At 37.6% G+C, this 25,649-nt stretch overlaps 1 protein-coding gene and 1 pseudogene across 4 annotated transcripts; both read left to right on the top strand.

Annotated features, from left to right (window-relative positions):
- On the top strand, positions 120 to 19,030 carry LOC18607078 (ABC transporter C family member 12). Of its 4 annotated transcripts, none has more exons than XM_018115241.1 (29): positions 121 to 524; positions 1,442 to 1,483; positions 1,581 to 1,926; positions 2,299 to 2,477; positions 2,904 to 2,943; positions 3,616 to 3,772; positions 4,260 to 4,374; positions 4,460 to 4,540; positions 4,691 to 4,715; positions 5,145 to 5,201; positions 5,455 to 5,520; positions 5,981 to 6,055; positions 6,238 to 6,345; positions 6,950 to 7,084; positions 7,703 to 7,809; positions 7,903 to 7,996; positions 8,590 to 8,757; positions 9,270 to 9,410; positions 10,800 to 11,000; positions 11,125 to 11,223; positions 11,313 to 11,465; positions 12,236 to 12,627; positions 13,189 to 13,369; positions 13,765 to 14,088; positions 14,635 to 15,391; positions 16,256 to 16,377; positions 16,951 to 17,196; positions 17,449 to 17,872; positions 18,752 to 19,030. In XM_018115241.1, exons 3-29 carry the CDS (start codon positions 1,594 to 1,596, stop codon positions 18,844 to 18,846), a joined length of 4,875 nt encoding a protein of 1,624 aa, XP_017970730.1. In that variant the 5' UTR covers positions 121 to 524; positions 1,442 to 1,483; positions 1,581 to 1,593; the 3' UTR covers positions 18,847 to 19,030. The 4 variants fall into 4 exon arrangements, with proteins under 4 accessions (XP_017970733.1, XP_017970730.1, XP_017970731.1 ...); XM_018115242.1 differs by having other exon boundaries at positions 121 to 418; XM_018115243.1 differs by lacking the exon at positions 121 to 524 and adding an exon at positions 957 to 1,084.
- On the top strand, positions 21,153 to 25,386 carry LOC18607080 (annotated as a pseudogene).

The following is a 25,649-nucleotide window of genomic DNA, read 5'->3' on the forward strand; positions in this document are numbered from 1 at the left end:
ATCAGCCGACAGTGGGGTGATCCAATTCTCCCAATTATATTTTGAAAAAATCATTTTCATTTTTTACTAGTGTAATTTTATTGTAAGCACTATAGCTGTAAATAGCCACGTGGCGGACTAATATAAGTGCCGCGTGGCCTGAATGGAAACGCTTATTGGTGTATCACAAACTCACCGACATTCGGTGAACGCTATTTTTAGGCTTGCTAAACATTTGCAGACCAAGAAAGGAAAAATCGTGGCTGCTCAGTTTTAACTATTTTCTGATGAAGCCGAGTTCTATGCATCGGCGCAGGGACAAGGGAAGCGTTTGCTTGAATCAAGAAGACGGCGTTACCTCGCCGGTAGACATACTCGAATCTCGCAAGCCGAAATGCAGGACCGGCGGGAAAATTCATTCAATCGAAGAAGAAAAATGGTAATTCAACCCCGATTGACAGCGTTCACTAAATATTGCACTACGGGTCATCGGAAAACCGTTAGGGTTAAGAGTATCAAAGAGGAGGGGAAAAGAGTTAAATTGGGTAAAGAAAGATTCTCATTTTCTATTCAATTTCTCCTTTCTTTTTCCAAAAAAGGAAACTTTCTTTTACAATTTCGAGTTTTTCATCTTTCTTTTTGGAAAATGTTGATTTGGGTAAAGAAAGACTGAAGAAAGATTCGCAAATACGAAGGGTCTTTTGTTTAATATCCAGCTCTATACAGAATACAGAGAGACGAGTATTAGCACTTAGCAGTGTATTTTTTTTTACGTGTCTTTGTCGTTTTGCAAATTATACAAGCGTGTCACGTAAGCCGTGACGCATGTTTGGCTACATCTATTTTTGGTGTTTTCTGACTCTTGTCTCTTTCTCAACTTCCTTTCTCCTTTTGTATATTGTAATAATAATACAAGGTTCTTACTTATTCTCTGACTCTTTTTCAAACTATATATACATAGTAAGTAACCATGCATTTGGCATATAGCAACACGGTTCTCCCCCAGAATCTTTGGTTTTTTGTATCTTTTGTCCATGTTTCTCTTAAGGTTTACTTCTTACAGCCTATAATCTACAACAACACTGTCCTGTCCGCAGTCGCCGAGGTGGCAATCTGAACTTTTGGTTGCAGAGAGATGAATGACGATTCTGAACTTTTGGATTTCTTGTTGCTTTGAAACGGAACAACTTAAATATTTATTTTACATTGAGTGGGGATGATTGTTGAAACTCGAATCTTTAATCCCATTTTCTTTTTATGAACAGAGTTGGTTCTGAATCATCATAATTTGAAATGGTTTCTTGGTCAGGCCGAGAAGTTGTTTTAGTTGCAAATTACCTTTTTGGTTTTATTACATCTGAATCATGGTTACAAATTGAATTCCTTTTTTTGTATAATTCTCGTTGGGATGCCTACAATTTTTAAATGATTGAAGCATGATTGTGGTTTGTTCTCAATGCAGATTGTACATTGTGTTGAAGGGCAAAGCCTGTGCAGTGTTTTAGTAAGTGCTTAACCAGGCATAAAATTTCCTTTAACATTTCTATCATGAGAAGGGAAGATGAGTTGAGTGAACATCTAATCTGTTTTGTGTCTTGCAGGGCGTGGCTACTGATGGCGATTGAACCCCTGGTTTGGTATTGTCAGCCCCAGGTCAATGAGGCTTGGGCTAAAGAGGTTGATGGCGCTTTTGGTGCATACACACCTTGTGCTATCGACTCTGTGGTGATTTCCATTTCTCACTTGGTTCTTTTGGGCTTGTGCTGTTATCGGATATGGATGATGAAGAAGAATTCAAAAGTCGAGAGGTTTTATTTGAGGTCAAAATGCTATAATTATGTGCTTGGCTTGTTGGCTGGTTATTGTACCATCGAGCCATTACTAAGGTTGTTGATGGATATTTCAATCTTTAATTTGAATGGAGAGACTGGTCTTGCCCCCTATGAGGTGCGTTTCTGTTAAGCTAGTAGGTGGCCCTGTATTTATTCGTGGCTTTAGTGATTTGAACTTTATCTTCAAATACAACTCTTACGCACAAGAACAAGTACTAAAATTTAACTATTACTAGTTTAAAATGAAGTTCTGTATTTTTAGTTAAAATTATGGAGGACTGTTATAGATACTATTATTGCTTTAAAAACAGACCACTGGTTTAGTTATGCTGAATTTGTTTTTCTTATTTCATCCTATTTACTTTATTTGGTTCCAGGTGATGGTTAGATGTTACATTAGTTCTTGCAATTCCATTTGTTTATCTGCTATGCGCAACACAGAAGTGTGCTTAAACTTGTCTATGCTTTATATTTTACACTCTTGCAGGCAACTTCTTTGATTATTGAGGCTACTGCTTGGTGCTCTGTGCTTATCATGATAGGATTGGAAACAAAAAGTTACATCAAGGAGTTTCGGTGGTATGTGCGTTTTGGAGTTGTTTATGTTCTGGTTGGGGATGCTGTGCTGCTAAATCGTGTTCTCCCGATGAAAGATTTGTACAGTAGGTCAGGTTCCACCCATTCCTCAATTTAGTTTCTTTACCAAAAGCCTTTAAAAAAAAAATCCATAAGCATTTTACCTTTTTTTTTTGTTTTGGGTGGGGGGGGGGGGGGGGGGGTTGAGTTATTGCTGATTCTAAGTACTAGGGAATATGAGGAATAAATTGTTATATATGACTTGCAATTCTTTTCTTTTATGCATGTTCTTTTATAAGCCTGATCCCATGAATGTGATTGAATCATTTAGTAAATGTTTGTTCAGAAATCTCTGACCAAAAATAGCTTACTGGTAATGCAATTTATCCTTTTTATTTTTTTTTATTCTCAAATACTGGCATTTATAGAAGATAATGACTCTTTAACTACTTAGATCATAAAGAAATTTGACCATATATTAACTTCTCACAGTGGCAAGTTTATTTGCTCTTGCAGCTATGCACTGTATTTGAGCATCAGCTTGGTTTTCTGCCAGGTTTGTTGTGTATATTTGCCTTTTATCCTACTCTGTCTTTTCAAGTGTTTTTACAAAAGTGGCCTTTACCTGCTTTTTTATTTGCCTTGGTGCCACAACACCTGTTTTAATTTTATGTAGCCACTTGATATCTGGCTAAAGTTGTGTCCATTAGCAAGCTATGATGTATAAACATTAGCATGAAAGTTATAGAGAGGCATAGCTCTCTCTCTCTCTCTCGCGCGCGCGTGCGTTCACTGTTCCCACTATGATTGTCTCTTGAAATATTATCATCACCACTTTTTCCAAATATTCATCACCCTGACCATTTACATGCCTACTTTTAGGTTGACATCAATTAGCTTATTTTAGCCACCTCCTTCCTTTTATGGGTTATAAGTTAGCACTTTCTCACTTACCATACTGGAAAGTCATAGATGGACAAAAGATATAAGCCTGTCTTAAGTAGCATGACTAGTTTTTGTGCAGAATGCTCCTAGATAATTGAGGCCATTATAACTTCTTGGGATTTTGACGTAATTAAGTTGAACTCCTGGTAATGTAATGTTTGCTGGGGCAGTCTTAAATTAAATCCTGTGGGACAGAAAAACCTGGATTCTTTCTTTGACAGAGAATTTTAATGCTTTTATCTTAAAGCAGTTTCATTTATTTGTGCTTATTTTTCTGATGTAGGTTTTATTTGGGATTCTTCTATTTGTTTATGTTCCCAATCTTAATCCCTGTCCTGGATATATTTTGATAAAAAGTGAGTCTCTTGATGATGAAGAATATGAACCACTTCGTGGAGGAGAGCAAATATGTCCCGAGAGGCAAGCCAATATTTTTTCAAGTAAGTACTCTGATACCATTTTTTTCAAGTGGTCAAGATGCCACATGTTAGAAAGTTAAAATGGCTGCAGGTTTGCTAGCTATTTGTAGAAAAGCATCATTTTGATGGAACTATAACTGGATAATGACTTGGCTAGACCGTGAATAAGCGACCAGCATAGTAGCAATATGTGCAAGTTTTGGGATGTTCTACATTTGAAATATTTAATTCTTTGTTAGAAGTCTGGTATCCATAGTGTTCTTTTTCTTTTCAGTTCTTTTCACCTGTGTCCTGTCTGTCCCCCAACCTACTCCTCTCTCCAAGAATGGCCATTTAGCAAGATATGGTCTGTGGGTTGTACTAGGAAAGACAGTTGAGTTTGGTTTGCTGAGTTTAAACCTTCACTATTATGTTACAATATCAGTTTTGGAGTAATCTCTGGCAAGTGATGCTTTACTATAAACTTGTGAGCTTCTAATTGAAAGTTCACTGCAATATGCTATGACAGGAATTGTTTTTGGATGGATTACTCCCCTCATGCGGCAAGGTCATAGAAGACCTATCACTGAAAGGGATGTTTGGAAGTTAGATACATGGGATCAGACTGAAACACTGATTCAGAAGTTAGTATTCTGTTGCTTCCCTTGCATTTGCTTCCACATGATAACATATACAGCTATTCAGTGATAACAATTTTTCCCTTTGCAGGTTCCACAGATGTTGGGTTAAAGAAACTCAAAGACCTAAACCATGGCTTTTGAGAGCATTGAATAGTAGCTTAGGAGGAAGGTTAGTTAGCTATGTGATAATGTTTTTTTCTTCCTTTCCTATATGATTGGTAACAAGAACTTATGCATCCTGAATAGTTTCTCTTCCGAGCATAGATGTCATCTTGTCTTACTTATACTAACTCTCTTGTTTCATAAATGAGTCATGCAGGTTTTGGTTAGGAGGCGTTTTCAAGGTAATGAGCATTGCTCTCATATTTCTTTCATGGAATTTCGCATCCTTATGTATGGAGATGTAGTTTATTGGAAGTGATGTTCCTTCAATATCTACTATCTGAAACTGTAATACTTAAGTTGTGCAATATTCATACTGTTGACGGGCATGTGTCATGACTGTAATAATTTTGAGCTAAAATGCACATAATCTCATTTTCTCAAGAGATTTTTTATTGAGCTTTTTGATTCTTGTTCTTAAATATAAAGTTATACCTAATCTCATGATAAATCTGCTGACCATGCACATTTTGTATAGATAAAGTGTGAAGTTTTCCTTCTAGAAAATGTTATGGAGATTTAACATTTCATGAAGATCTGACTATGTTGTGTAAAGAATCTGAAACAAATTTGTGAATGCAAGCTTATAGCTTCTTATTTGATCATCACAGATTGGAACTGACCTTTGTCAGTTTGTGGGGCCTATGTTATTGAACCATCTCTTACAGGTCAGTGCTTTTTTTCCCCTGGCTAAGGCCTGTGTAAAAGATGACCTTGTTTTTCTTTGTTTGGTTTGCTACAGGAGAGAAATATTAGCTTTTTATTTTATTTTGATAATTTTTTCTACAGATTTACTAACCCTATATTAGTGATGATGGTAGTCAATTTTTTAATTCTATCCCATTTTAGATATAACATGACCCTACTTTGTGCATTCTATCTGTTGTGTTAATTTTGTAACTCTCTTGTTATGGTCTGCAGTCAATGCAACGAGGTGACCCAGCCTGGATTGGTTATATCTATGCCTTCTTAATGTTTCTTGGAGTGGTATGATCCTTATTCTATGTGTTTCCTTATGAGGAGTTATGGTTTAATATAAACCAAAATCTCTCAGTTTAGACACGGTATCTGCTATGGATTATGTTTTTCTTTTCAACTGTTTTTGAATTGGTGGGTGTGTTTCACCCAATGAATGTATTTTAGGGTTTTATTGAAGTTTCTCTCTCATTTCTTCTGTAATTTGATTAGCTCTGTTGATATCCTTGTCTTTATCAATGTGTTTGTTGAGAACTATCGGTTTCTGCAATCCTTATAAATGCCATTTCATGGCCCTAAGTGAAATGTTTGCATGAGCAAAGTAGGTTCTTAGTTTGCTCTTTCAGCAAAAGATAAAACGCTGCTTCCATTAGCTCTTCCTGTGATTGATATAATTTAAAATCAAAGAAATGATTCCTTGTAAAGCTGTTGCTGCAGTTCTGATATTGTGATTTTTTTCAACTCATGTCAGTTATCTGTTGTACTACTCGAGTCTCAGTATATGCAGAATGTCTGGCGAGTTGGTTTTCGTCTACGGTCTACTCTGGTAATATATTTCCTTCATCCTAAAATGCTTACAAACAAGCACATGGAGCTATTTGAGTGTGTTAAACTTAGCCTCCTTTGACTTTCAAGATTTCACAGTTGCTTTCATCGGAGCATATTTTGGTTTTTGAGTTATCTTTTTCAAATTGGTTGGCTAATTTTATTTTACTGTTTCTGTTTTAGGTGGCAGCTATATTTCACAAATCTCTGAGATTGACTCATGAAGCTCGCAAGAATTTCCCATCTGGAAAGATAACAAATATGATCACAACAGATGCTAATGCGCTTCAGGTATGGGTCTTGTTCAATTGCTGTGAAAATGCATATGTTAAGTGATGCTAAATATGTATATTATGCATTCAGAATCAGAGTCCACATGAAGACAAAAGACAGTATATCACAGGAAACTGTTAGTAGATTCCTGATATATTTTAAATTTATGCCTTATGTCATTACTTTAAGAAAGATGATTGATCCTTTGACAGTAATTATGAAGAATGCAGTATTGATGTAATCAATATAACTGGCCAGTTGAAATTTGAGAATTTGAAATATCAAATGAAGTACTATGCCTCTATACCCCTAAATATGGGATATATTGGCCAATTTTGCTTCAAAAACAAATATTTTAGAGTGTGGAATTCTGATGTTTGAGCTAGAGAAGGCTTTTTTTTTTTTTTAATTGTGTTAAAATTGATGTGTACGTTAAAATCTGATAACTTCTCCTATGGTAAATTGTTTTCTCGGAACTCTGGTACATAACTTGTTGACCTAGTAAGAGGAACATAACCATTGGGGAACATCTAGAATGTTGCAGATTCGGGAACAAAAGCATAACATTTGCATATTAGAGGGTTGACTTAAACTATTATTGATACTACTTTATTTTTTGCAGCAAATATGCCAACAACTTCATGTATTATGGTCAGCTCCATTTCGTATCATTATTTCCATGGTTCTTCTTTATCAGCAACTCGGTGTTGCTTCACTTCTTGGGGCACTAATGCTGGTTCTCATGGTCCCACTGCAGGTAAAAAAGTTTATCCCTTTTTTTATTGAAACTCTTCTTCATTAATCGTTTCTACCAGTTTCACTTTTTTAAGATGTTAGATTTATGTATTTTTGGATAATTAAAAAAGAAAAAGGAAAGTAACATCTTAAAATGTGAAACTTGTGAAACAATTAATGTAGAATCTACTTGATGAAATGTAACAGCTTAGATTTCATTTTCCTATCAAAGAGAGAATTTACTTGAGGAATTGATGCTTGCCATTGTAATTTCTGGCAGCCTACAAATATGTAATGCTGTAGTTTATTCCCCTTTCTCTAGAGTTAACAGACAACTGATCTCCATAATTCATGCAAACTCCTACTAGATCAGAGAGAAAGAAAGAAAGCAAAAGAGCATCAGGAGTGGCAGAGGTAGGAAAACCAAATCATTGGATTAAATCTTGTCTAAAAGAGAAACCTGCCAGTCAAGGCAAGCAACTGTGATGATTTTAAGTTGGGAAATGATTGTCCATGTCGATGATCTTCTAATATCTGCTGTTACCTATTTTTCTTGCCATCCAAGATGAAATTATTTAAACAATATCTCTGATGATTAATCTTGTCTTGTCTGATTTTTCTTTATGTCTTCTGGGGACAGACCATTGTGATTAGCAAAATGCGAAAAATGACTAAGCAAGGACTGCAGTGGACTGACAGGAGAGTCAGCCTTATGAATGAAATTTTAGCTGCTATGGACACCGTGAAGTATGGTTGATTCAGAAAGCACCGTCCATAGATTTCAGTATATTTTCTTGCCATTCGACAGTGACGCTGGCTCTATGCTTGAAAATGTTTCAGATTTTATGCATGGGAGAAGAGCTTTCAGTCTAGAGTTGACAGTATACGGAATGATGAGCTGTCATGGCTTCGGAGAGCTCAATTACTATCTGCTGTATGATATTTGAAATTCTAGTCCTGCTTCCTTTTGTGCGTGTCTTTTATTTGAAAATGCCAAAACACGATATGACATTGCTTGTTGCCATGTGAAATTTTGCTTTCACCAATGTTTGCTCTGGAAAATGTAATTGTGGTGGTCACCAACCATAACATTGGACATGTTATGCTTTCACTATTTTATGCATTTTCTTTTGCAAGGGAAAATGTGATTATGATGGGCTTCATCCATGATATTGGATCCACAAGTTTAAGCCAGTTTATGGGAAAAGGTGGCTTACATTATTGCTACCCTGATTCTGCTCTATGACCAGAGTATCATATACTTGCTTTTGATGTGTGTTTGTACATTTAAGTGTAGAATGAAATGACACAAATCCATGGTCTATCACTGCATTGTAGAGTATGTAGGTTGGTTATGCAAGTTGCATACAACAAAACATGGTTGGATGCTCATTATCGATCTGGCTGATCTGAAATTATGCATGTTGTACCAGCTGTTTAAGCTACTAGCCTTCAAGCTACATGAAGTATGAATGGGTTTTTACCACTCTTTTTTCATTCTTTTTAACAAGTTGCCTTTTCTTGCAGTTCAACAGTTTCATACTGAACAGCATACCCGTTGTCGTGACAGTAGTTTCATTTGGGACATTCACTTTGCTTGGTGGGGGTTTAACACCCGCAAGGGCATTCACATCACTTTCTCTGTTTGCATTGCTTCGAATGCCTCTGAACACACTTCCTAACTTGTTAAGTCAGGTTTAACTTATTTCACCCTTATACCATTATATTTAGCAGAATTCAATTGGCTTGCAGCTTTATGTCTCCCATTGCTAGAATCTTATTGTTGGGAAAACATTTTAGGTACAGTTTGTTTATCCGATATATTGTCTTTGTAGTTTACTGAAAATTTGAGTTTCACACGGTCAATTTGTTCGTACCTTAGTCTTTACACCTGTTTAGTTGTCCAAAGTTATCATAGTGCTTAATTAACCTTTCTCAGTCTGTTGTCTAGACAAGAAAGCTGTTCAGTTACTCATTAACTGAAGAGCTTATTGATAAAATTAAGGAATTTATGGTGATGAAAAGAGAATAACCTTAAAAGATGTAAAATCTATTTAAATTTTTTGTTGATCATTATCTGCAATGTAATGTAGTTGGGACAATTTCGAGGTTCACTAATCATTAAGTTTCTTTACTTTAGCAGTATTGCTCAAAAATTCAAATAACTTTTATTGTCTTCTCGACAGTCTAATGCCCTGGTTTTTCAGGTTGTAAATGCAAATATATCTTTGCAACGTCTTGAGGAGCTTTTCTTAGCAGAAGAGAGAGTTCTAGTGCCAAACCCACCCCTTCAGCCAGGGCTTCCAGCCATCTCAATTAAGGACGGAAACTTTTCATGGGATTCAAAGGTCAATCTATAGTTTTATTCGGTTTTTTCTTAAATTATGAGTCAATTACTTTGAGAAAATGGGACTTTTGCATTTGATTTTGCTTATTAAGGGTTTACTAATGATCAGTCAATACATTGAGTTTGCATCATGCTTTGCAAGAGATTGGAAAGGCAGAGTTGTTAGGTATTGATTTCTTCCTCAAGGCATCTGGCTGGAGCATTATAGCTTTGGATGTAATAAGGGTTAAGGGAAGGAATATCAGAAATGCTGCAAGTATCCTTGATGTAAACATTACTTTGCCCCCATATTAATAAATTTATACTAACCTAATAAATTGGGTGCTATTTTAGAGGGCTTCCATCATTTTAGGTCTTTAAAAAAAATAACCATCACAGAAGCAGATTAATGATGGATGTAACTAGATTTCTTTTGGTTCACACAAGAGGATGCTTCTTTAATGTCATCATGGAGCACATGTCACGGGGGTTTTCTCTTGACCTGTGCGGGCTAGCCTTTGCCTTGCTTAAGGTCGGTTAGAAAGGCTAGCAGCCTTCTCAAGTTAGAAGTTAGGATCGATTTTGGCAAGCACAAGAGAGTTGAGAGAACAAAGAGAGAGCTTTTATTGATAGAAATTCCAATACAAGAGTCATTAGTCCCAAATGAGGGGGCTCAAGGGGTTTATATAGCCTAGGAACCCTTGGAGCCGTTACAAGGCAGTTCCCAACGGCTAGGGGCTGTTTTGAACTCTGCTGGGCCCCTCTGACGCACCTCTGGCACTGTTGCCAACGGCAGGCAACGGCTGCCCCGCAGGCCTCAGGCTGGACAGTGTTTCCCGCGCTTCTGGCAGACTGCCTGGGCAGTTCGCGCCCACCCGCTGCGCGTCAGTCTGCCAGCTCTGCTGGGTGCCATTTTCCTGCGCGCCTGCGCACCCCCGTCTGCGTACTGGCCCGCGCACACTGCCTGTCTAATAGCTGGCCTGCGCGCTCATCCGCCCATGGGTGCCAATGTCTCAAGTCCCTTGGCGCCAAATTGGGGTTGCAGCCCTCATTGCTCGCCCATCTTCGAGCTGGCTCACCCACTCCCGAGCCTCAAGCCCTTGCCATCGGGCTGTCCTGCCCTCCTCCAAAAAAGGGGCGTGACACAAACACTTGTTTATCTTCATTACAAATTATTTACTTACCAAATCAACCACATAAGCGGCATATTTACAAACATGTAACTCTTTGGTTGGTGCTTATGATAAGATTGGCTAACACATATACTAAGCAGAAGCCTAATGACCGACCATGCACTATTCCCAGCTTTGTAATAAGGAAGTTCTCACGTACTGTATTATCATAAACATCGTTGATATTCCAATGTGCTTCTTTCCTGGATGAAGACAATTTTGAAATTTTATTTTTCCAGGCAGAAAAGCCCACTTTAGCAAATATCAATTTAGATGTGCCAGTTGGCAGCTTAGTTGCAATTGTTGGTGGAACTGGAGAAGGAAAAACATCACTTATATCAGCAATGCTAGGGGAGCTTCCTTGTGATGCAAATTCAAGTGTTGTCATAAGAGGGACTGTTGCTTATGTTCCACAAGTTTCATGGATTTTTAATGCTACTGTAAGATGCAGGTTGCTTTTGTTGTTTGCTTTCATTTCAAATATCTACCACTTCCAGTATTTATTGAATATTAAAGTTTCCTACTACCATGCGTGCATCTGACCGTCAAAATTTATTTTCACAGGTTCGTAATAACATATTGTTTGGGTCTAGCTTTCAACCAGAACGATATTGGAAGACCATTGATGTGACAGCTTTATGGCATGATCTCGACATACTTCCTGTTAAGTGGATTTAATACATCTCTCTTTGTAATTTCTTTATTGTGAAATGTCTCCATTACTAATTAACTAATCTGATATTGCCCTTCAGGATCATGATCTCACTGAGATCGGTGAAAGAGGGGTAAATATTAGTGGTGGGCAGAAGCAGAGAGTTTCCATGGCTAGAGCTGTCTACTCCGATTCGGATGTGTACATATTTGATGACCCTTTAAGTGCCCTTGATGCACATGTTGCACAACAGGTAATCTGTTTACTCTGATCAACATTCGCAAATTTTGTCACATTCTACACTGCTTGTAGTACATTTCATAGTATGTAGACGGGAAAGAGGCTTTATCAAACTGACATGAACTTATTACGTGTATACGAAATGAGAAAATTAGGTTTTGAGGCTAAATTTTAGGGTTAATTGAGGTCAAAATGAAGGGAAATTGTCAGAGCAGCTGTATAAGATCTGGTATAGGTTTAAACTTGAGGTGAAGAAATGAGAGTCCCAATGTGAAACATAAAAGCAACAGTGCTGAAAAGTTCTATGATGATATTTTGTTTTCGTAGTGTAAAGATCACACCAATATATAGATTCATAACACTCCAATAAGAAACTACTGAGCTAGTACTTAGTGTCCAGCAAGGACGAGGAGTGCTTAGGCTCTAGTAAAAACTTTGTTTAAAATAGCTCCAAAACCATAAACAAATCATAACATCAGGAAACCCAAAAGAAACAAGGACCATAATCACAAATATTCTTGGAATTGAATCTTGGCTTCTCTTCACATCTTTTCTATCTCCATCATGACCAGTGTTGTTGAAGGATGGTTTTTTTTTCCTCAGCTTGTCTGAAATATTCTTTGGAAATAAAATGTACCGTCTCTTCTTTCTTAAGAGAAAGGATTTTCAGTTCCTATCTGGATTTATTTTCAACTTTTTGGGAATAATCATTCATCTTCTCCGATCTCTAAAAATGAGTTCTTGAGGTTATGCCATATTGGTCTAATCTGAAGTGATTTGCAGGTTTTCAACAGGTGTATCAAGGAAGAGTTGCTAGGGAAAACTAGAATACTTGTCACAAACCAGCTACATTTTCTTCCACATGTAGACCGGATCCTTCTTGTCTCAGATGGTGTAATTAAGGAAGAGGGTACCTTCGAGGAAATCTCCAAAAACGGAAGGCTATTTCAGAAACTGATGGAAAATGCTGGCAAAATGGAGAAACAAGGAGAAGGAAAGGAAGATGGAAAAAACTCTGACCTGGAAGACTTAAACGCAACTTCAAATGAGATGGTTGAGATAGATGAGCTGCTAAAAAATGCAAATCCTGCAAAAAAGAGAAAAGGAAGGAAAGCTGTACTTGTAAAGCAAGAAGAAAAGGAAACAGGTGTTGTCAGCTGGAATGTTTTGATGAGGTAATTTGTGATAACACTCTAGACTTTACAACTAAACCTATCAAACTAATGCTTTTCAAAATAACTTTGATTTTAGTAATTGTTTTTGTTGAAGACATAAACTCAGCTGGGAAAATTATATTCTTCTTGGTCAGCTTCTTTTGGTTAATGATGTCTGTCTCTCTATAGCACTCCAACATGGAACAAGAATTTCTGTGAAGAGTTGGAAATTTTAGTGGTGATAGAATTTGTATATAAAAGTTGGGGCCCTTTTCTGTCAAGTTAAACTGTTGGGTAAATGGTCACTCAACTTACATTGTACCAGAGTAGAGGTCTTGTGTTTGCATCCAAGAACCTTACCTACTTTTCACTGATTATTTACCCAATCTTTTACTCATTGGACTTTATGGAATTGCTCTTTAACCCTTATTTAGCTCTCACTTTTTTCTACATATTAATTCACATGTAGAGCCCATTAATAATTAATTAATTTACTTGTAGACCCTAAACCAAATGCATATTATATCAATTCAGCTTGTGATGGGCATAGAACTGATTTTCTTTTATTGTTTCTATTTTCAGGTATAAGGATGCTCTAGGAGGCCTATGGGTGGTTATGATACTCTTTACATTCTACTTTTCAACTGAAGTTCTTAGAATTTCAAGTAGCACTTGGTTACGCTTTTGGACAGATCAAAGTACTTCAAAGAGTTATAAGCCTGAATACTACATTCTCATTTATGCTGTTCTAGGATTTAGTCAGGTACGTTTGTGTCTGCAGCTAACAAATGGTCTGCATTGATAATCATTTACACTCATGGCTTGTTCTGGATTGAAAGCTTATAATCATGGCTTACTTTTCAATATGATTTTTCAGTTATTCAAAGAACATTAAGTTCTTTTTTAAAATGAATAGTAGTTTAGAATGATACATGTTTTATGTACTCAGAAAATGCAATGAATGCAGGGTTAGTGAGAAGAAATTCCTTGAAGTACAAAAACATAAACTTTATAGCATAACATGTTAGGCAGTTTATCAGTGTGTGTGTGCGCCTGCCGCGACTGTAAATTTAATTCCTAATCTAATCTGGCACAAACTTTTTATCTTCTACTTTGGTGCTTATTATAATGAGTTGTTTATCATTTTAATGGATTCAGGTAACAGTGACACTGACAAACTCTTTTTGGTTGATCACTTCAAGTCTTCGTGCAGCCAGAACATTACATGATATGATGCTAAATTCCATCCTAAGAGCTCCAATGTTGTTTTTCCAGACCAATCCAATTGGGCGAGTAATTAATAGGTTTTCAAGAGATCTAGGTGATATAGATCGTAATGTTGCCAATTTTATGAATATGTTTATGAATCAGGTGTGGCAGCTTCTTTCGACTTTTGCACTGATAGGATTAGTGAACACATTTTCATTGTGGGCCATAATGCCACTTCTCATCTTGTTTTATGCAGCCTATCTATATTATCAGGTATGCCCCATAATTGTCAGTCAGTTCCCCACCTGTTTAAAAGCCTTTGATTTTCATGTTTCCTTACCTGTGAGATTACTGAAGGGTACCTGTGTGCCACATGTATTTGTTTTAATGAAATTTCATAATGCATTAATCATAATAGGGAACCGTCGTTCACCTTTTACAAGGATTTTGCAAGGCCATGCCCCTTACATAAGTTAATAGGGGTATACCAGCACAAAATCTCCCACAATGCCCTTAGGCCATCTCAGAAGTTTCATAACATGCTGTGCCACAATGCCCTTACTGAAGGGTACCTGTGTGCCATATGTATTTTAACAAAACAAATTTCGCTGTTAATTATCAGATGATGCTGAGACTTCTTTCCAGCATCATAGGATGCACTCATTTGGTGGAATGGCATTTTATTTTCCTAGTTCACTGTTTAATAAAGCAAGTGTTCTACCTAGTGGCATGTACATCTGAATATTCTTTGGTGATTATTGTCTCTCATATAACACATCTTTGCTCTGAACAAGTCTCAATGTTCATTTGCTATTGCAGAGCACATCTCGTGAAGTGAAACGCTTAGACTCCATTACCAGATCACCAGTGTATGCACAATTTGGAGAAGCCTTAAATGGTTTGTCATCCATTCGTGCGTACAAAGCTTATGATCGGGTGGCCAATATTAATGGGAAGTCAATGGATAATAATATCAAATTCACCCTTGCAAATAGCAGTTCAAATCGCTGGCTCACAATAAGGTTAGAAGCATTAGGAGGTCTCATGATTTGGTTGACAGCAACCTTTGCAGTTCTGCAGAATGGAAGAGCAGAAGACCAGGCAGCATTTGCGTCAGCAATGGGTCTACTTCTCAGTTATACTTTAAATATCACTAGTCTATTGAGTGGTGTTTTAAGACAAGCAAGCCGTGCTGAGAACAGCTTAAATGCTGTTGAACGTGTGGGAACATATATCAATTTGCCTGCAGAGGCTCCAGATGTAATAGAGAGCCACTGTCCTCCCGCTGGTTGGCCTTCATCTGGGTCAATTCAATTTGAGGATGTTGTCCTACGGTACAGGCCCGAACTTCCGCCAGTCTTGTGTGGATTGTCCTTCTCTACTTCTCCAAGTGAGAAGCTAGGGATAGTTGGAAGAACTGGTGCTGGGAAATCCAGCATGCTGAATGCATTATTCCGGATTGTAGAACTGGAAAAAGGAAGAATCTTGATTGATGGTTGTGATCTTGCTACATTTGGACTGACAGATTTGCGAAAGGTTCTTAGCATTATACCACAATCACCTGTTCTTTTTTCAGGTACTAACTTTGACTTTTGAGTACACTCTGTCAAGTGCTCGGATTTATTTTTTAGTATACTTGGTCAACCCTATAATTCCTGTTCATCAGGTTTGCAGAAATATTTTTCCATGATCAATGCATTGTCACTTTTCTGTGTTGAAATTATTAGAGACTGTTACTGTATGGTTTTATGACTTGTGGCATTTTACAATCAACTAGATTGGTGTAGGAAGAGTGAAATACCACGTGAATTCTTGGTAGTATTCTTAGACCCGGAAACTGTAATCAATGCAATTTCTTGGCTGTGAGGATGAAGATACTCACTGTTAGCTACCGCAGAGCGGAGAAATGAGGGAAGAAGAAAACTAATAAGCCTTTCTTTTATGTAAATAAAAATATGTGATGAACATGAATTATAACAGAACTAACATTAGGCTTGATTAATGCATTTTTTTTTTTTTTTGTGTTGCCCCCAGGACTATTTTACAATTAATATAGGGTATTGAACTGGATGAATCCTAGATAAAGTAAATAATGGAGGATTTGGAGACAAAAGATGGTTAACTCTTGGATTTTTTCAGCAAGGTTTCCTCTGTTGTGACCGCAAATCATATTCCCCAATGTGACAATCAACCTAAGAATTAAATGTCTGTTGTGCTCACTCCTTGTAACCTTGTCAATCTATCTATTTGGTTACCTGTTAATTTTTAACTTTGCTGTACCATTTTTAGACACAGTTATGTTTTGCTCAAACTACAATATATCTTTAAGTAGGAAGAAACATTCAAGAGTGAAAAGTTAATCCATTTCTCTTTCTCCACAATATTTTCTAATACACTATTTAAAGTGTCTCATTTTTATGGTCATTTTTAATTTATCCAGGAACTGTGCGATTAAACCTTGATCCATTCAATGAGCACAATGATGCTGACCTTTGGGAGGCTTTAGAAAGAGCGCATCTGAAGGATTTCATTAGGAGGAATTCTTTTGGTCTGGACGCTGAGGTATAGGGCTATGCTCATGGAAGAATTTTTTTTCCGATTAAATTTAATTGGACAAGAACTATATTTCATAATTGTACTTGCCCTGAACTCAATTTTCTGGTAATGGCTTGCAAAGGCACTTGGGTTGATTGGCTACCTAATTTCAGTAAAGATGCCAATAATCTGCTGACATGTGTCGGTCTCCTTCCGACTTATTAAACAAATTGAAAATGTATTCTGGAATTCAACATGGTTTTTAGTTTTATGTTGAAAGTAAAAGATTTTCAGAGTTTTGTGGTCAAACTAATCTGAATTAATTTCAATTGTTGCATAAACTACAACTAGGTTTTGCTAGAGATATAACATTGGCATGCATTAAGATTGATGGTATTGAAGATGGAAGTTAAGTAAAATCAAGTGTTTCTGTAAACAGTCCCTTGAACTCTATGTCTTAAGCTTTCCATGGTGTCTAAAGTAAAATTAGGAATATGTATAACCATCTTTGATTGAACAATTTTTTTTTTTTGGTATATATTGCTTAAAACAAGAGAAAGCGAAGTATTGATGAAATGATTCTGCTTCAAATGTGTTAAGGTTTTGGAGGGTGGGGAGAATTTCAGTGTTGGGCAGAGACAATTATTATGTCTTGCTCGAGCATTGCTGCGAAGGTCAAAGATTCTTGTTCTTGATGAAGCAACTGCAGCGGTGGATGTTAAGACTGATGCTTTTATCCAGAAAACCATTCGTGAAGAATTCAAATCATGTACGATGCTCATTATTGCCCATAGACTAAATACAATCATTGACTGTGACCGGATTCTTGTGCTTGATGCTGGCCAGGTGTGCCTTCTTATTATTATTCTTGGGTATTTCTGGTTTATTTATCTGTCTGCAATTTTTCACCCCATTCAATAGACATCTGTAGCTATATGATATCCATAAGGGATGATTGACTCCATTCCAGGAATGACTTGGAAAATATTTATACATGAGGACTTTCTCTATGCTTGTTTAGCTCTTCTTTCGATTGGGAAAAAATAAAGAAGATGCTTATTAGTTGTGACTAGATAACTTCCAATGTTGCTCTTTCAGGTTTCTGAACATGATACTCCAGTGGAACTGCTAACTAATGAAGAAAGCACATTCTCTAAAATGGTTCAAAGTACAGGGCCTGCAAATGCTGAATACTTACGTAGCTTAGTTCTTGGAGGAGAGGAGAATAGGTTGAGCAAAGAACATGGCACGCGGTTAGATGGTCGGATGAGATGGCAAATTTCATCCCGCTGGGCTGCTGCTGCACAGTTTGCCCTAGCTGTTAGCCTCACTTCTTCACAGAATGACCTTCAAAGGTTTGATGTTGGAGATACGAGCAATATCCTCAAGAAAACTGAAGATGCAGTCATAACACTGCAGGGTGTTATGGAGGGAAAGCATGATGAAGTTATAAATGATATGCTCCAGCAACACCAAGTACCCAGAGATAGATGGTGGTCAGCTCTTTACAGAATAATTGAAGGTACACATATAATATCTCTCCATACATGTAAACTCCACTCAAGAAATCCACACATAATGCACACCAACACAAGCATGTGTGTCATGCTAGTCCATACCTTCTTAATGAGGTCCTTGTCAGTGATGATGATTAATTTACTTGAATATCAGATGACCATAGGGAATAAAAAGGCACATAACATTCAGAACATAAAGAAGCAAACAAGACTTTTAGCATTACAGAATTCTATAATGGTAGTCAAAACCCCTGACAACTGATAGAGAACCAAACCCCCACCTCCCCAGTTTAAGAGAAAATTAGAACATACAAGGAGGCGAAACCCCTGAGTGACAACTGATAGAGATCCCCTCCCTCAATTTAGTGTCAATCAGGAGAGCTAAGAACATTGGGCAAAGCTCCATGGTTTTTTTTTTTTAAAGTTAAATATTATTATTCACTCAGAGGAAACGAATGGTTCGCCTCTGGAAGGAGTACAAACAATTCAGACTGGTCACTCCCTAAAGCAAAACTCCATGGTTGACGTTGCAATGAGTCAAGAGATGATCAAAATGGGGTGTTCCTTGTGATTTACAAGTTTTATTCATTGTTGTCCTAGTAAATATTGTACGTTAAAAGGGAATAGTATGACACCTACTGTCTCCTGAGGAAGAATGGCTCCCTCAACTACAAAAATGTGAAACAACGAGCTAGTTCACCGAAAGAATTTGACTGCTTTGTCTTAATGCATGGAACAATTTAAGATCATTTCTGGCACAGGCAATAGCAATCATAGCATAAATATTTGTATCTCTGCTATAATGAATCCCCATGCATTAACACTGAAGAATAAAGTTTCTTGTTATCTACTCTTTGTGATCGATGATTGATCCTGTGTTTCAGGTCTTGCTACATTGAGCAGGCTAGCTCAACATAATAGGCTTCAACAATTAGAGTTTGACTTTGAAGACAGATCCCTGGATTGGGATGATACATAAACAGATAAGGGAAACATTCGAGGTAAATATTTGTAATTGAAGATTGGAGTGGACAGCTGCATCCTGATGTGCCTGATATTAAAATGTCAATTTTCTAATTGATCTGATATTCTTATACCTGTAACTGGTCTCAAACAGAAAGCTATCATCATCAATTTTTAACAAAATTTTTATTTTTGGTTTAGTTTCCAGTATGTGGTGGAAAGGGACTCAATGCCCGTGCCAATTTTAGCTTGAAATCAGTATTTTAAAAGATAATGGCTTGATGGGATTTTACGGCTGTTGTGGATTCTTGTAGAAAATAAGTTTGTTTGTGGGAGTTTGAAACGAGCTGCACAAAATGAACCAGGACAGGAGAAATTTTTTAAGAATATATGGATAAAATGATTTTGGTGGGACAATATTCATTTCCATATCAGATCTTCCTTTCTCTAGAAGTATGTGATTATTGCTTTTTGGGTTTCAAGATACGGCTGTGTTCTATGATGAACCAAGAATAAAATGGCACCAAGCATGGAGGAATTCTGATGGCCTGATGAGGGAGAAGCTTTTTCCAGTCATCGGCATCAGAAAGTCGTGAATGATCTTTGATGGGAATGGAATTTTCTTGCCGTGAAGAGGAAAAACTACATTCTATTATAATTTTCCATGTCATATTTACAGTGTGTTCCCATGCTACTATAATCAGAACTCCATAAATTTAAAGTATTCATCGTTCTCTAACGTGGCAAACAGTTGGGTATCGACAATTTCAGACAAAAACATTTCAATCAATTCCTCAGTTCGGTCAAATTTAGTTTGAAGATCTCTGATGCAGTACGAGGAATTTCTGACCGGGAGTAGCCATGAATGGCCTCGAAGGCCTGAGCAGAAGCTCTCGAGAATCCCACCAATGCCTGAAATACATTGGGAAGGCTAGTTTTTAGATTGTTTAAAGTGAGAATGTTTGCCTCTCTCCACAGCCTACGAACTGTGGATGGGCAACGATTCTGTTGGGGGTCATCCACAAGGCAATCAGTGAGTTGGATCCACCTGTACAGTGTTCTTACATACTCGGACAGAAGCTGTGATGCCAGAAAGAAACCTCAGTCTCAAGCTGAGTTGTAGCCTCACAATTGGATTCCGTAGTCACGTCCATGCTTAAAATATCAGTGAGATCATTCGACTGCTGTGAAATATGGTTCTGCACTTGATGAGATTTGTACATCATTTCCCACATCTCCATCAGCCTGTAACTTGGAAGATTAGACAATTTGAGCAAAACCACGATTCGATCTTATGCACTACATAAATATAAACCATTATTCAATCTTCCCATCAAAAACTACCCAAGGCTTGTCGAGAATTTCCCTTGGAAACTGACATAGAATTTCAAGCATCACCATGCTTCTCAAAAAAAAAAAAAAGAATCGCTATTACCTTCACTTCCTCGTAAAGCTTCTGCTCCGCAACATATAGCTTATCAAGGGTAATGCAACGAGCTCCAGGCTTGCATGGTTCCATAGAAGACCAGCTCCATGACAACACATCAAAAACCTTTGCAGTATTGCAGCTCTTTCCTGTAGTGTGGACATGTATGGAAACAGTGAGCATTAAACACTATGCAGCTACCTGATGCTGGCTATTTGTTGAACAAATCACGTACTACAAGATCAAATAATGATTACCAACGCAAACGATTTAAAAGAAATCACTATAAGGCCTGGATTAGAATTCATATTGCCAAGACAGCAAAAGAACAATCAGCAAAAAGCGCACAAAGCATGAAATGCAAATCTAGTTCCACCCAGGTTGGCATTCAAATGTAAACTAGCCAGTAGCAAAACTCACCATTGTTACCGGCTTTTCTTGAACCAGGCCTAAAAGAAGAAGGTGATGGAGAAGGAGGCAACTAGAAAGGTGGAGAGGGAGACAATGTCAGGCCATTAGAGGAGGGAAAAGAGCTAAAAAAAAGACGAATTTGAGAAAGCGATCGCATTGCCAGTGGTCACATTTCCAGGTCTTTTTTTCTTTTTTTGGTTTTCTTCTTGGAAAATGTTGACTTGGGCAAGGAAAGATTTACGAAAGACTCGCAAAAGGCAAGGATTCTTTGTCGTTTCCCCAATACAACTGTGTCAGCGTCCGCCGTGACGCTTGTTAGCCTACATCTATATTCTTTTTCTGGTGATTTTTGACTCATTCTCAACTTCCTTTCTCCTTTTGTAAATTTTAATAATTCAAAGCTGTTACTCATAATAAGTAACCATGTATTTGACATATAGCAATACTGTCCTTACCCAGAATCTTTGGTTTCTTGAATTCTTGTCCATGTTTCTCTTAAGTTTTACTGCTTAAAAGCCTTTCCACTACGACGACACTCTCTTGATTCCAGTTACACAGGTACCAATCTTGGTTACTGTTGTTCTTGTTATGTTTGGTTGCAGGGAGATGAAAGACGATTCTGAGCTTTTAAATTTCATGCTGCTTCGAAGTGGAACAAGTTTAATGTTTCCATTCCCCTTAGACTTACGTGCTTAGTATGCTTTTTGTTGTACGAGTGGGGATGATTGTTGAAACTTGAATCTTTAATCCCATTTTCTTTTTATGAGTTACAGAGTTGGTTCTGAAACATCATAAATTGAAATGGTTTTTCTGTTCCTTTATGCCCAGAAGTTGTCATTGTTGCAAATTAACCTTTTTGGTTCTATTACCTTAGAATCTTGCTTTCTGTATGCTTCCTGTTGTGATGCCTAAAATTATCATTTGCTACAAATTTTTGAATGACTGAAGCATGGCTGTGGTTTGTTCTCAATGCAGATTGTGCAGTGTTTTAGTAAGTAATTAACTAGGCATTTAAAACTTCCTTTTACATTTCTATCATGAGAAGGAGAAGATGAGTTGAGTGAATGTCTAATCAGTTTTGTGTCTTCCAGGGCGTGGCCTGTGATGGCGATTGAGCCCTTGGTTTGGTATTGTCCGCCAGTGGCAGATGCGGCTTGGGCAAAAGAGGTTGATGGTGCTTTAGGTGCGTACACACCTTGTGCTATCGACACCGTCGTGATTTCCATTTCTCACTTGGTTCTTATGGGCCTGTGCTGTTATCGGATATGGATGATGGAGAAGAATTCAGAAGTCCAGAGGTTTTGTTTGAGGTCAAAATGCTATAATTATATGCTTGGTATTCTACATTTGTGGCATGCACATCTAAATATTCTTTGGTGATTATTATCTTTCATATTGTACATCTTTGCCTGCTATTTCAGAGTACATCTCGTGAAGTTAAACGCTTGGCTTCATTTACCAGATCGCCAGTTTATGGGCAATTTGGATTCGTGCATACAGAGCTTATGATGGGGAGGCCACTGCTAATGGGAAGTCCATGGATAATAATATCAGATGCACCCTTGCAAACACTAGTTCGAATCTTTGGCTCGCAATAATATTAGAAATATTAGGAGGCCTCATGATTTGGTTGACAGCAACCTCTGCAGTTCTGCAGAGTGGAAGAGCAGAAGACCAGGTAGCATTTGCATCAACAATGGGTCTACTTCTCAGTTATACTTTGAATGTCACTGTTCTATCGAGTGATGTTTTAAGACAAGCAAGCCACGCAGAGAACAGCTTAAATGCTGTGGAACGTGTGGGAACATATATCAATTTGCCTTCAGAGGCTCCAGGTGTAATAGAGAGCCACCGTCCTCCCCCTGGTTGGCCTTCATCTGGGTCAATTCAATTTGAGGATGTTGCCCAACTTTGTAGGCCTGAACTTCCGCCAGTCTTGTGCGGATTGTCCACCACTGCTTCTCCAAGTGAGAAGCTAGGCATAGTTGGAAGAACTGGTGCTGGTAAATCCAGCATGCTGACTGCATTATTTCAGATTGTGGAACTGGAAAAAGGAAGGATCGTGATTGATGGTTGTGATCCTTCTAGATTTGGACTGACAGATTTGCGAAAGGTTCTTAGTATTATACCACAATCACCTGTTCTTTTTCCAGGTACCCAATTTTGCTTTTGAGTATACTCGGTCAAGTGCTCGGTTTACTATTTTAGTATACTTGGTCAACCCTATAATTGCTGTTCATCAGGTTTGCTTGAAATCATTTTCCCACAAATTTGGATCAATGCATTGTCACTTTTCTGTGTTGAAAGCATTAGAAAGTGTTACTTAATGCTTCAAGAACTTGTGGCATTTTACAATCAAGTAGATTTGTGTAGGAAGAGTGACATACCACGTGAGTTCTTGGTATTATTCTTAGACCTTGCAACTGTAATTAATACAATTTCATGTCTGTGAGGATGAAGAGACGATCACTTTTAGCTACTGCAGAGTGGAAGAAATGTGGAAGAAGAAAACCGATAAGCCTTTCATTTAGGTAAATAAAAAGATGTGATAAACATCAATAATAACACATTAGCAGTAGGCTTGATTGATGTAATGTTCTTTCTGTAGTGCGCAGGACTCTTTTACAGTTAATCGAGGGATTGAACTGGATGAATCCTAGATAATGTCAGTAATTGAGAATTTGGAAACAAAAGATGGTCAAGTATTGGAAGCAAGGGTTTCTCTTTGTGACTGCAAGGCATATTCTGCAATGTAACAATCAACCAAGTATTAGATGTCTGTTGTCTCCAGTCCTTGTGACCTTGACAATCTATCTTTTTGATTATCTGTTAGAATATGTTTTAACATTAAAGTGTCTCAATTTTATGGTCATTTTTTATTATCCAGGAACTGTGCGATTAAACCTTGATCCATTCAATGAGCACAGTGATGCTGACCTTTGGGAGACTTTAGAAAGTGCACATCTGAAAGATGTCATCAGAAGGAATTCTTTTGGTCTGGATGCTGAGGTATTGGACAATAACTATATTGAATAACTGTACTTGCTCCATGCTGTCATGTTACTTGAGATCAATTTGCTTGCAATGGCTCGCAAAGGCACTGGGTTGATCGGCTACCATATTTCAGTGAAGACGCCAATAATCAGTTGATATGTGTCTCTCTCCTTCCGACTGGTTACAAGTTGAATATGTATTCTGGAAATCAGCATCATGTTTAGTTTTTATGTTGAGAGTAAAAGATTTGCAGAGTTTTGTGGTCAAACTAATCTGAATGAACTTAAATTGTTGCATAAGCTTCAACTAGGTTCTGCAATAGATATTACATTGGCATGCATAAGATTGATGGTATTGCAGATGGAAGTCAAAAGTTAAATCAAGAATTTCTGTAAACAGTCCCTTGAACTCCATATCTGAAGCATTGATGAAATAATTCTGCCTCATCTGTGCCAAGGTTTGGGAGGGTGGGGAGAATTTCAGTGTTGGGCAGAGACAATTATTGTGTCTTGCTCGAGCATTGCTGCGAAGGTCAAAGATTCTTGTTCATGATGAAGCAACTGCAGCAGTTGATGTTATGACTGATGCTTTGATCCAGAAAACCATTAGTGAAGAATTCAAATCGTGCACAATGGTCATTATTGCTCATAGACAAAATACCATCATTGACTGTGATTGGATTCTTGTGCTTGATGCTGGCCAGGTGTGCGTTCTCGTTTATTGTTATTCTTGGATATTTGTGGTTTCTTTTCCTTTCTGCAGATTTCTCACCCCATTTAATAGACGTCCTGTAGCTATATGACGTCCATAAGGGATGATTGACTCCATTCCAGGAATGACTTGGCAAATATGCTTGTTTAACTCTTCTTTCAACTGGGAAAAAAGAAAGAAGATACTTATTATTCTTGAATAGATAACTTCTGATGTTGCTATTTCAGGTTCTAGAACATAATACTCTAGAGGAGCTGCTAACTAATGAAGAAAGCACATTCTCTAAAATGGTTCAAAGTGCAGGACCTGCAAATGCTGAATACTTACGTAGCATAGTTTTTGGAGGTGAGAGAATAGGTTGAGTGAAGAACATGCCACGTGGTTAGATGATCGGATGAGATGGCAAGCTTCATCCTGTTGGGCTGCTGCAGCGCAGTTAGCCGTAGCTGTTAGCCTTACTTCTTCACAGAATGATCTTCAAAGGTTTGATATTTGAGAAGCGAGCAATATCCTCAAGAAAACTGGAAATGTAACCCTGCAGGGTGTTTTGGAGGGAAAGCATGATCAAGTTATGGATAACATGCTTCAGCAACACCAATTTCTCAGAGATAGACGGTGGTCAGCTCTTTACAGGATAATTGAAGGTACACATATAATATCTTTCCATACACGTAAACTCCCCTCAAGAAACCACACATAATGCGCACCAACACAAGCATGTGTATCATGCTAGTCCATACCTTCTTAATGAGGTCCTTGTCAGTGATGATGATTAATTTACTTGAATATCAGATGACCATAGGGAATAAAAAGGCACATAACATTCAGAACATAAAGAAGCAAACAAGACTTTTAGCATTACAGAATTCTATAATGGTAATCAAAACCCCTGACACCTTATATAGAACCAAACCTCCGCCCTGAGTGATGGCTGATAGAGATCCCCTCCTCCCTCAGTTTAGTGTCAGTCAGGAGAGCTAAGAGATGATCATAAGGGTGTTCCTTGAGATTTAAAAGTTTTGTTCACTGTTGCCCCAAGTAAATATTGTATGTCAAAAGGGAACAGTATGACACATCTACTGTATCCTGAGGAAGAATGGCTCCCTCAACTACAAAAATGTGAAACAACGAGCTAGGTCACCCAAAGAATTTGGCTGCTTCCTCATAATGCATAGAACACTTTAAGATCAATACTGGCACAGACAATAGCAATCATAGAATAGATATTTGTCTCTCATCTATAATCAATCCCAATGCATTTAACACAGAAGATCTAA

The sequence above is a fragment of the Theobroma cacao genome, chromosome 2, assembly GCF_000208745.1.
Source record: "Theobroma cacao cultivar B97-61/B2 chromosome 2, Criollo_cocoa_genome_V2, whole genome shotgun sequence".
Lineage (NCBI taxonomy): Eukaryota > Viridiplantae > Streptophyta > Magnoliopsida > Malvales > Malvaceae > Theobroma > Theobroma cacao.